The sequence below is a fragment of the Sapajus apella genome, unplaced genomic scaffold, assembly GCF_009761245.1.
Source record: "Sapajus apella isolate SASKATOON/1434 unplaced genomic scaffold, GSC_monkey_1.0 scaffold14, whole genome shotgun sequence".
In the NCBI taxonomy this organism is placed as follows: Eukaryota; Metazoa; Chordata; class Mammalia; order Primates; family Cebidae; genus Sapajus; species Sapajus apella.
This window is the reverse complement of record NW_022436954.1, coordinates 8,052,046-8,063,543: the sequence shown is the minus strand read 5'-3', so window position 1 is coordinate 8,063,543 and position 11,498 is coordinate 8,052,046. Positions and strand designations below refer to the sequence as shown.

The following is an 11,498-nucleotide window of genomic DNA, read 5'->3' as shown; positions in this document are numbered from 1 at the left end:
AAAAAAAAAAAAAAAAAAAAAAAAAAAAAAAAAAAAGAAAAAAAAAGACAAAACAACAACAACAACAACAAAAAACAAGCTTATAAAGTAGGTAGTATTGCTCTCTCTTTTTATAGACAAAGAATCTGAGGCTCAGAGGTTAAGTGCCTTGCCCAAGAATAGCTTAATTCATTTCAAGAGAGACTCTAACTCAGGTCTGCTGGATCCAAGATGCTGCCCTTGGCCCTGAGCACAGCTCCTTGATACCTCCCTCTGTGCCTTGCTTTGAGGCCTGGGCTGCTGAAGGAAAAGCACCATACATGGGAGCTGTTGCTGTGAGCCACGGTAAGACATCATGGCCCAGCATAGGCTGGGATTGTGATAGAGGAGGCAGTCAAGGTCAGAGCCAAATGGGCTGCTCTGACATCGTATCCAGATTGTAAGCAGCAAAGAGCGAGGCCAGGTAGCCCCTGCAGAGCGTGAGGCAGAAGGTGGGCTGTAGAGAGTCAGGACAAGCCATTTGTGATCAGGACCATGATCAGCGGGATGGGGCCCTGCTGTGTGTATTGGGGCCCTGCTGTGTGTGTCGGGGAGCTGGCTCTGCCTGGGACTACACACGGGGTCCCTACCCCCTGGAGCAGGAACAAGGAAACAGCCTGCCTTAGTTCAGGGGCCTTTTGGAGCTAGGTCAGATCTAGCTGAGGGGAGAATTGCTGCTGCCCATATACCTTCTTGGATCCCTAAGGGAAACTGCTGGGGCAAAAGGACCAGGGAGGATGAGCCAGGTATCCTAGGGACAGTCAAAAAGACATCAGTCTCCAGCTCTGCCACTTAGGAGCTATGTGTTCCAGGGCCAATTATTTAACCTCTGTGTGGCTCAGCCTCTTCATCAATACCCACAGGTACCTAGTGCCTGCTTCTCAGGCTTGTGAATGACATAGGAATGAAAAGCACCCAGCACTAATTCCTGGAAAACAATGGGCACTCACTTCACAATAGCTGTCTTATTATTGTCACATGTCATTGTAAGGCCTGTGCTCACAGGGACAGGAGATGTAGTAGAAAGGGCGTGGGTTCTATAGCAGGACCTCCCAACTCCATCCTTCTTCTATAAAGGCTTGACCCAACATCATGTCTGGGAGGGCCACCTTCTGGATCTGAGCCCAATGTATTCCTCTGTAAAATGGGGACAATAGTGCCTGATTTGCAGGGTCACGAGAGGAGGAAGGCAGAGTGCCAGCCCAGGGCCCTGCATACAGCAGGTGCTCACTGCGTGAGTTCCTGATCCTGGGGAGCCCACAGGAAGGTCCCAGCTCTCCTGAGCACAGAATCAGGGGCTTTCTCGATCAGGGCTGTCAATAGGGATCAGGCTGGCTTGAAAAGTGGTTTGGGTGGGGCTCTCAGGTCTTTTCTCAGGAGTCAGATCGGAGTCTAGGAAAGAGATGGAGGAGGGGGAGGAGACCCCGGCAGGGTTGAGGGTTGGCAAATGGGGGTGTGAGGCAGAAGTGCTGTTGGAGATGAGAGATGGGCAGCCAGGGACTGGGGATTGGAATGAAGGATGGTCAGAGGTGGCTGGCCAGAGACCCGGCAGGGGACCCTCCCCAGGGTGGAAGCCTGCTCCCAGGAGGCCTCACTGGGCAGCCTCTCTGCTTCTCCAGCAGTTGACCTGGGGCCTCCATGGAGCAGTCCTCCACACTGGGGAGGGTGGGGGGCAGACTTTTTGCAGTCCTGGAGATAAGACAGGGAGGCTCAAGGCCTAGAGAGGAAGCCCAGGGCCCTTAGAGAGATGGCCTTGCTCATCCATGGCCAGGCCCAGGCCCTGAGGCCCACAAGCTGAGGTTCAGTGGTGTGGGCTATGGGGTACGTGCCTCTCCAGGGAGCCCAGTGCCCAGAATTCGTTTTCCCATGCTTTTCAGACTTCAAAAAAAGGCCTTTGTTTCCTCTTAATGTCCTCGTAAAGCTCATTCTGAAAAATCCTGACCTTGTCTCTGCTGCACCAAGAGAAAGGAATTTGTGGTCACCCCTGCCAGGAAGGCTTAGGGGATCAGAAGGGGGAGGGGGGCTGCTTCCATGCCTGTCCAGACCCAGTGCTGGGCTTGTGCACGCCACCAGCTCAGCCCTCCCACCCTCTTGCCCCCGCCAAGAGGGAGTGTCCTTAAAATCCCGATTCTACAGATGAGGGGACTGAAGCTGGAGAGGCGAGGTGACTTGCCAGGTCACTAACTGTGGGGGTGGAGCTGGATCTGAGCAGAAGAGGAGGACCAGGCTGAGGAGGGAGGCAAAGTCAGGGCCTGGGTGAGCCAGAAACAACTGTGAGAGCTGGCTCCCCTTTTTACTGGGGGATCCCCCTTCTCTTCTGATGGGGATGAACCCTTTAGTTCTCAGACACCCCTATTAACGACAACAGCAAAAAACCATGGCCCCAGCAAGGAGTGCAGCTCACATGGAAATGGAATGCTCTGTGCCAGGCCCTGGGCTCAGTCCTGTGCTTGCCCCATCCTTGTTAACCCTCACACTTGCTTTCTTAGCCCTTTTTACGCATGAGGAATCTGAGACTTCTGGGGATCATGACATTCCTGATAATTGGCCGAGGCAGGTTGCGAGCTCTGGTTCATGATCCCCCACTCTTTGTTTGGGACATGGCACCTTGCTTCTCCTAACAGGAGTCACCTGGACTTACCTTGCTCTTTGCCAAATATCCCGCTTTCCTTGTTACCACCCTTCTCACCTGGAGCCAGCATATCCAGTTCCCTGCCTCTGACTTCTAGGTAAGGTCCAGCCACTGTTCTGCCTCTAGCAGAGGGTGCCAGAACCCGACCCAAGCACATGGAGCTGGACTTGTTATGGCTGAACCACAAACAGAAAGATGAAAGGGCTTTGCCCTTGTTGTGCTGGTACCAGTGGCTGGCTGAGTCCAGCCACGAATGAATCAATGGCTGGGCAGGGACGCTTCCTATGGGCTCTCAACAACTGAGAGTTCTGGAGATCCAGAGCCTGATGTACGCCTGGACCAGACCTGACCCAGAGAAGGGTGCAGTGCCCTGAGACCTGGAGACCCCGGTCATCTTGCTGGAATGGCGGTTCACACTGTCTCAACTGCTGACATGGTGACTGGGAACTGGCTTAAGCGTGAACTGATGCTTGACTGGGTGCAAGGCCTGCAAACCTTTCTCTGTCTTGCCTTCCTAGAGGCTGCTTGAGAAGTTTTCTGGAAAGGAAGCCACTTCCCAGCAGTTAGCAGTGTCTGCATCCGCCTGTCTCTCTCTCCCACTAGGCTCTGAGGGGGCATGTCCTTCATTCAGTGTTGATTGAGCACTTACCATGCATCTAGTTCTGTGATGGCAGGAATGGGTGAGGGAGGGACTGTCCCTGCCGTGGAGGAGCCACTAAAGGCAGGGAAGGAGGATCTGTGGACAGGCCACCCACTCAACACTGCCTGGGCAGCGGGGTGCACAATCAGCCTCACAGATTAGGGGTTGGGAGTTGTGCAGTCCTGAGAAGCATAGGCTCTGGAGCCTGACCCCTGATTTTGACTCCCCACTCCATCGTGTATGAAATGTGAGGCCTTGGACCAGTGACCTGTCCCTCAGTTTCCTCATCTGTGAAATGGGATAATATTGGATAAAGAAAATGTGGCACAGATATACCATGGAATACTATGCAGCCATAAAAAGGGATGAGTTCATGTCCTTTGCAGGGACATGGATGAAACTGGAAACCATCATTCTCAGCAAACTAACACAAGAACAGAAAACCAAACACGGCATGTTCCCACTCATAAGTGGGTGTTGAACAATGAGAACCCATGGACACAGGGAGGGGAACATCACACACTGGGGCCTGTTGCGGGGGGCGGGGGTTAGGGGAGGGATAGCATTAGGAGAAATACCTAGATGACTGGGGGGTAGTTGCAGCAAACCACCATGACACGTGTATACCTTCGTAATAAACCTGCACGATTTGCACATGTACCCCAGAATTTAAAGAATAATAATAAAATTGAAAAAATAGGTGCTAACCTTAGAGGGTTATTGTGAAGATGAAATGAGTTTATGTGGCTAAAGTGCTTAGAACCATCTGGCACAGCGTGAGCACGCAGTAAATGTTGGTGATGATGATGATTTAATTGTTCCCTCTGGGATTTTTGTTTCTTTGGCTGGGTTCTGTGTTTTTGGAGGACATGGGTGGTGGGTTTTACTCCTCTTTGTCTTCCCAGAACCCAGGTGCACAGCAAGTCACCTGTACATTTGGAAACATACTTATGGCTATTGAGGCATCTTTCACTCCCTCCCTGCCCCTCACGTCCTACATCATTCAGTTACATTCAGTTACCAGGTCCCATAGGTTCCAACTTCCTGACCTTCCTGGTATCTATTCCGACTGTCCCTTCTATCTGTCGTCTCTGTCCTGGATCCCTGTGCAACTTGTTAACGAGTTTCCCTGCTGCTAGACTAAAAGACTCCACAAATGACTCTCTAAAGGGCAGAGTGACGATCCTTTGAAGGTGACCTGTGGTGCCACTCTCCTGCTTAACACCACCACATTCACTGGCTCCCCATTGCCCTTAGGACACAGGCCACACCTTCGTTGCTGCAGCATCCAAGCTGGGCCCTCCTGCTGTCCTCCCCAGGTCCATGTCTGGGGACCTCCATATCCTACTGCCACTCCTCCAGCCTTCCCTTGGCACTTGCAATCTTGACTTTTTGCTCTCTTCTTTTTTTTTTTTATTGAGACTAAGTTGTCCTGCTCTGTCGCCCAGGCTGGAGTGCAGTGGTGTGATCTTGGCTCACTGCAACCTCCGCCTCCCAGGTTCAAGAAATTCTCCAGTCTCAGCCTCCCAAATAGCTGGGACTACAGGTGTGCACAACCACGCCTGGCTAATTTTTGTGTTTTTAGTGGAGATGGGGTTTCACCATATTGGCTAGGCTGGTCTTGATCTCCTGACCTTAGGTGATCTACCTGCCTTGGTCTCCCAAAGTAGCTGGGATTACGGGGGTGAGCCACTGCACCCAGCCTTTCTTCTTGCTTCTGTGCCTTTGCATGTGACTCTCCTCCCCCTCCACTCCTCCTTTTGCCTGGGGTGCACTGCTTACTAACTCTCACCTCCCAAAGTGCTGGGATTACAGGTGTGAGCTACTGATCCTGGCCTTTCTTCTTCCTTCTGTGCCTTTGCATTTGACCCTTCCCCTGCTGCCGTCACTCTTCCTTTTGCCTGGGGTGCGCTACTCACTAACTCTCACCCTTCCATGCCCAGTGTGGGCATTACTGACTCCAGCAAGCCTGCCTCAATCCCCATTCCAGGCTGGTTAGATAACCCCGCCTTGGGCTTCAGAGCACTCTGAGTGTACAAAGCGCATATTCATTCATACAGAACCCCTCCTCTGTGCCAGGCACTATTCTAGCTGCTGCAGATAGAGTAGTAAACAAAGCAGCAGAAAATCCCTGCCTTGGGAAACTTGTGTATTCCCCCAAACCACCCGTGATCCTTGAGAATGGATCTGTGTGTCACTAGTGGTGTGCTCCTGGAGGCAGGCAGGCTAGCGGCTCTTTGACTTTGTGTCCTCAGTATTATGCACTGCGGGTCAAGAAATGTTTGACCACTTGATGGGTTTCAGGCATTATGCTTGATGCTGGGGAAAAAAAAGCCGACATGACTGGGAGGAGATATAATCTAGGGATATGAGAGCAGCAAATGTCATTGTTTGGAGTGCAGCTCTGGAGACAGGTGCGTGTGTTTGGGTTCTGAATCTGCCACTTATTAGCTGTGTGACCTCGTCCAAGCTACTTAACCTCTCTGTGCTTCAGTTTCCCCATCTGAGAGAGGGAATTAAAATATGAACTCCCTATCATATTGTCAGGAAGGTTAAAAGTGTTAATATCTGTGGAGCTCTTAGAACAATGCCTGGCACATAGTAAGCACTTTATGTAAAAATATTTGTTAAATGAATAGCAGTCACATAGATTCTGAACATAGCCCTACATTCAAATCCTGCCTCTGCCAGGTTCTAGCCATGTGTAACATGGGGAGGTCATGGAATCAATCCGAGCCTCAGTTTCCTCATCTGTGAACTAGAGATGATAATACTTCTCCTAAAGAGATTTCGACTCCTGGGCCTCCAGGAGTCCACAGATGTGTAGTGCTTGGCACCAGGTAAGGGCTTTGCAATGCATCTCTCTTCATGAGGCAAAAACAGGATCCTGCCCTTGACGGGCTCATGGTACCTGAGGGAGGATGAAAACACTGCTCTCTGCTCACTGCTCAGGTGCCACCTCCTCCAGGAAGCCTCCCTTGAATCCAGCGGTTTATCTCTCTTTTGAACTTGCATAAACGTTTGTCCCCCTGTACCTCTTATGGGCTTTAGCTCTAAATTCCAGTTCTGAAACTGACCAGCCATGTGGCCCTACACAATCACTTCCCTTCTCTGGGTCTTAGATTTTTTGTTTTTTAAAAAATCTGTAAGGGGAGATAGAAATCACCTTCAACAGAGCATCACTTCGGAATCAAGCAAGACAGTGTCCACCGAGCACCCAAATGTGCCTGGCAGTTAGCGATGTCCCATAAATGTCAATTCCCAATTCCTCATCTTCATCCTATCATAGGCTTCCTCCTATCACTGGCCTGTCAGCTCACTGAGTCTGACCGAACTCTGCATTTCCCCGAGGTGGCGGATGAGAGAGTCAGCGAATCAGTGAAGGGATGAGGGAATGAGAGGTGAACTCAGGAGTGGCTGTGTGTGTGTGGACAAGACATTTTCTGGGTCTGCTGTGGAGTCCCTCCTCCACAGCCCTCCCACCTTGGGGCCTTTGCACAAGATGGAATTTTCCTCCTTTTCCTCACTGCCTGTCTGGCCCTTGGCTGAAGTTCAGATCTGAGTTCCAGGGGCATTTCTTTGGGGAGAATTCCTTCAACGCCCATTCCCCACGCCCTCACTTCCACACCCAACCCAGGCGTAGGTCATAGTGTGAGGTCACTTTGAAGTTGTAATTTTACACTTATCTGTGTGGTATTTTCCTTAATGGGTGCTATCCCTACCACGCTGTAGACCCCCTGGGAGCAGGCATGGTGCGTTTTTGTGTTCCCAGAACTGAGCTCTGCACCAGTCACAGAACAGGCCCTCGGTAGCAGTTTGCTGAAGCACTTGGACTCTGAGTGTGAAGAAACCAAGGCTCTTGGTGGAAATGCCTCTGCACTCAGGTCTTTCCTCTCTGCCTGCCCAGTGGCCTGTCCTCAGGTCCTGGGAACGCCAGACCCCAGCCTCCTCTGCTGCCCACCAGTGGTGCAGGGTGTGGGGGTGTGTGGGTAAGTGGAGGGAGAGGGTTTGCCCAGGCATACCTCTGTCACGATGGAGTCCTTGGTGCTGTTGTAGACCCAGCCATCCAGGCACGACTCTGTGGCCCTCTGGGTATCATTGGGCAGGCTGGCATTGGGCGGATGTACAAAACGGAGGCACCTCTCAGTCTTCCCATTTGGGCCCATGGGGAGCACCCAAGGCCCTGCGGAGGCATTGGGGGGCGGGCGACAGTGGTGGGCAGGGGTGGCAGCTGTGAAGATCTGCAGCAGGTTGTGGTTGGCCATGTTGAGGATCGGGAGGCCCAGTATGGCCACGTGCAGGAACTGGAAACGGCCCATGCTTCCCACACGGTCCAGAATCTCGGAGAAGGTCATGGCACTGGGGCAAGATGAGCCAGAGCTGTGGGCAGGGCATACGCCAGGGAGAGGTATATGTGTGCGTGGTGGTGCATGGGCCTATGGAACCATAGATGGGAGGCTGAACCAGGTGGGTGTGCCAGCACAGGTGTGTGGAGCAGTGCATGTGTAAGTGTGGAAAGAGGTGGAGGTGGCCGGGTGCGGTGGCTCATGCCTGTAACCCCAGCACTTTGGGAGGCCAAGGTGGGTGGATCACCTGAGGTCAGGAGATCGAGACTGTCCTGGCCAACATGGTGAAACCCTGTCTCTACTAAAAATACAAAAATTAGCTGGGCATGGTGGCACATGCCTGTTATCCCAGCTACTCAAGAGGCTGAGGCAGGAGAATTGCTTGGACCAGGGAGTTAGAGGTTGCAGTGAGCTGAGATCGCACCATTGCACTCCAGCCTGGTGACAGGGCGAGACTCTGTCTCAAAAAAAAAAAAAAAAAAAAAGAGGTGGGGCCTCAGGTGTGTGGATCCACAGATTCTTGGGTGGATGCATGAGGAGGAACCCCACTGCATGGAGGGTTGTGGGACCAAAGGTGTAGGTGTGTGTCCAGGTGTGTGGACACAAAGGTATCTACAGGTATGTGTGCATTTAGGCTGGAGCAGAAGGACACAGCCATGTGAGCTTGGGTGTGTGTTATGTGTGTGTGCACCTCCGAGTACGAGACTGTGTGTGCTCAGCTAGGCTGGTCCCACATGCTGCATGCATGGGACAGTGCAGGACACATAGCAGGGACAAGGGGCCCAGCCTTGGGTGTTGGCTACTAAGGACGGATTGCGGGGGTGGGTGGGGGATGTCCCCAGTTGCTCCAGGCAGATATACAGGGTTAGCAGAGTTCAGGTTGCCTGCTAGGAAAGGCCTCCCCAAGCCCAGAGCCTCCTGGCTTCTGGCGGTTTCTTGGAGCTGGCCTCCAAATGCTGGGGTGTCCGAAAGAGCTGAAGAGGGTCTCAGAGGGCATTAGGGGCTTGGACAGTCGCAATGAGGAGTTGGTCCTGGGAGATTCCCGGGGGTTCCTTGGTGCCTGGGCTGGGGGGCCCTCCCTCCCTCCTCACCTGGCAGCTGGGTCTGGATCCGATGGGGCTGGTGATGAGTGTAGCTGAGGTCCCTGCTCTGTCCTAGGGCCCGGCAGCCGCTGTAGTTGGGAAGCTGAGCTCTAACAAGCTGTGTTTGTGCCTCCCCCAGGGGGGCTTATATAAGGCATAAGCTGTTTCCCGGGCTAATGTTTGACTTTCTTTTGCGGATTAACATCACTGACAGGGAGAGCGCTGTGGACCCACCAAGCCCAGCTCTCCTCAAAGGGCTGCCTCAGCGAAGGTCGGTGGGGGGTGGAGCAGCGTGGCTGAGCCTAGCAGGGCTGCTGGCTGGACAGAGGGACAAGTGGCCTGCTGGCTGGATGGAGGGACAAGCAGCCCAGGCAGGCTCACCCAGGGGAGATTCTGGGGAGGATCTGGCCTGAGCTCTGAGCGGCCAAGGTCCCTCTCAACTGATGTTCAGAGGACCTGGAGCTGAGGACAGCAAATGGGAGCCGCTCTGGTGCCCGTAAGCAGGCAGTGTTCTCCTCTGTGCTACCTCCCCTGGCTGGCACCTCCTGAGTAGGTGATGAGGATTTGCCTCTCAGGAAGTGATAGGGCACACTCAGACAGAAAATGTCACTTTTATCTATCCCTGAGGATGAAGGGCTGCCATCTCCTGGGCCGCTGGGGCAGCCAGGACCTCCCCTGACTGTATCTTTGACTGTGTCTCCCCTGTCTATGTCCCTGGCTGTGTCTCTGACTGTGTCTCTGACTCTGTCTCCCCTGTCTGTGTCTCTGATTGTGTCTCTGTGTCTCTCCTGTCTGTGTCCCTGTGTCTCTGACTGTCTCTCCTGTCTGTGTCTCTGACTGTGTCTCCCCTGTCTGTGTCTCCAACCATGTCTCTGACTGTGTTTCTCCTGTCCGTGTCTCTGACAGTGTCTCTAAGTCTCCCCTGTCTGTCTCTGACTGTGTCTCTCCCATCTGTGTCTCTGCCCTCTTCCATCCCACCCTCAAAGAATGGCTTCTCTTCTGATCAGCCGCTTCCCCCGGGGATCCAGTGCAGTCCCTACTGTTTTATTTTCACTATGAATATTATTTTATTTATATAATAATGTGTGTTTCTTGCATAAAATATGGGAAATACAGACAAGCCAAGCCAAACCAAACAAAGTCAAATGTCCAGTCTCACCTGAGAACCAACCCATGAACACTCTGTCTGTTCTTCTGGCCTTGTCCTCAGCAGAGACTTCGGGCTAAGACCCTGACTTCTAGCCACCAATATTAGACCCATTTAACCCTTGCGGCAGCCCTGTGACTAGTCTAGCATTAATAATTGGGGAACTGAGGCAAAGAGAGATTAAGTGACCTTCTCGCCATCCCCGAGCCAGGAAGCAGCAGGGCAGGCACAGGGTGGCTCTAAGCCCATTTCCTCCCTTAGAACCAACGTTTTCTACCAAGTCTGTGGGGACATTGTACTATTAATATATTGCCTCTTCCTTAAAAAGGTCACCTAGGCTGGTCTTCAACATAACTCCTGCCTGCCTTTCCCTCTCTCTTCCTACCTCCAGAAATCCCTGGGAGCTGCCATTCCCACGTTCTCTGAGGGCTAGAGAGGGGACCCCTTAGGGCTCCCCTTCTTGGTTGTAAAGGGCTTCCCATTCTCCTCCTGTGCTGCCCTCTCCACCAAGGCAGCCTCCAGCCCCCAGGGTCCGGACTGAGCTTCTCCCCTACTGCAGGGCAGGGTCAGCTGGTCAACCTGGGTTCAGCCCCTCCCCTCAGCTTCCCACCTGGACCCAGCAGTTATTGATGTTCTTAGAGTGGCCTGAGGCAGGGCGAGATCCGGAGTCATCAAAGGAAGATTAAATTATGCTCCAAGGCAGCCAAGGGGTTGTTTTAGGAAGGTTTTCGGCTGTGAGGCTTGCAGTGAGCTGGGCTGCTGCCCCGAGCTCCCCCTGTTCTGGGCATTTGCCCTCTTGGAGATTTTCTGGTTCCTAATTGGCTTGGGTTATCCATCTGTTCCTGTCCTAGTGGAATGTTGTTTAAAGGAGCCTGGTGACTCCCCACTGAGGCTGCTGGAGTTAAGCCAGAGTATACAGATCTAATCCGCCCAGGCAGGGGCAGCTGCATCCGGGCAGTGCCCCCCAACCCCTAATGGATGTGATTGGATTAGTGATATCAGGAATAGTGTGATGCACTTGTTGTATGACCTTTGACAAATCACTCTCTCTGGACCCCTTGTTTCTCTTGATTAGTTAAGTGCCTTTTAAAAAAAAGCACCAGGAACCTTTTATTCAAACAATATATTGGGTTCATAAGATCAATGCATAAAGCAGGCAGGAGAGATGCTCTGGCTGAAGTGAGGGCTGTGGGCGTGGGGGGTGCTCTGGCTAAAGTTGAAGATAAGGTGACCAGAAGAGCATCCCCAGCCACACCTCCGCCTTACCTCTCCCACCCCACACGGTTCATGCTTCCCTTTGGCATTCTCTGCCCCAGGCCATCCCTGCACAAGGCAAATCCACCTTATTAGGGGGATCCATCATTTCTTACATGCTGTGATCCTACATTCAATATGTTCAAATTAACTTTTTTTAAAAAGACACTATACATTTGGGAAATCTTACATGCTAGATGCATGTTTAATTTGGGATATGGAAATAGATTTTCTTTCTCTTTTTCTCCTTCCCTCCCTCCCCCCTCCTTCCCTTCCTCCTCCCACCTTTTCTCTTTTCCTCTTTTGTTCCAACTCTTTCAGGGGCTCCTTTAAGCTGACCTGGGTTCAGTCAATCTCCCGTGTTCTCTGCTGGGTCCTA

General features: G+C 52.3%; 1 protein-coding gene across 3 annotated transcripts in view; it reads right to left on the bottom strand.

The window, feature by feature from the left end:
- SLC22A8 (solute carrier family 22 member 8) overlaps positions 1-8,863 on the bottom strand; it is a 24,438-nt gene extending 15,575 nt beyond the window's left edge. Inside the window, exons 1-2 of one of the 3 annotated variants that reach the window (XM_032283056.1) lie at positions 8,728-8,863; positions 7,313-7,670 (exon numbers count right to left, since the gene is read on the bottom strand). In XM_032283056.1, the coding sequence (XP_032138947.1) occupies positions 7,313-7,645 (333 nt within the window). In that variant the 5' untranslated portion in view covers positions 7,646-7,670; positions 8,728-8,863. The remainder of the gene's footprint in view (positions 1-7,312; positions 7,671-8,727) is intronic. The other 2 variants (XM_032283057.1, XM_032283058.1) reach the window with 2 other exon arrangements.
- Between the last annotated feature and the right edge of the window lie 2,635 nt (positions 8,864-11,498).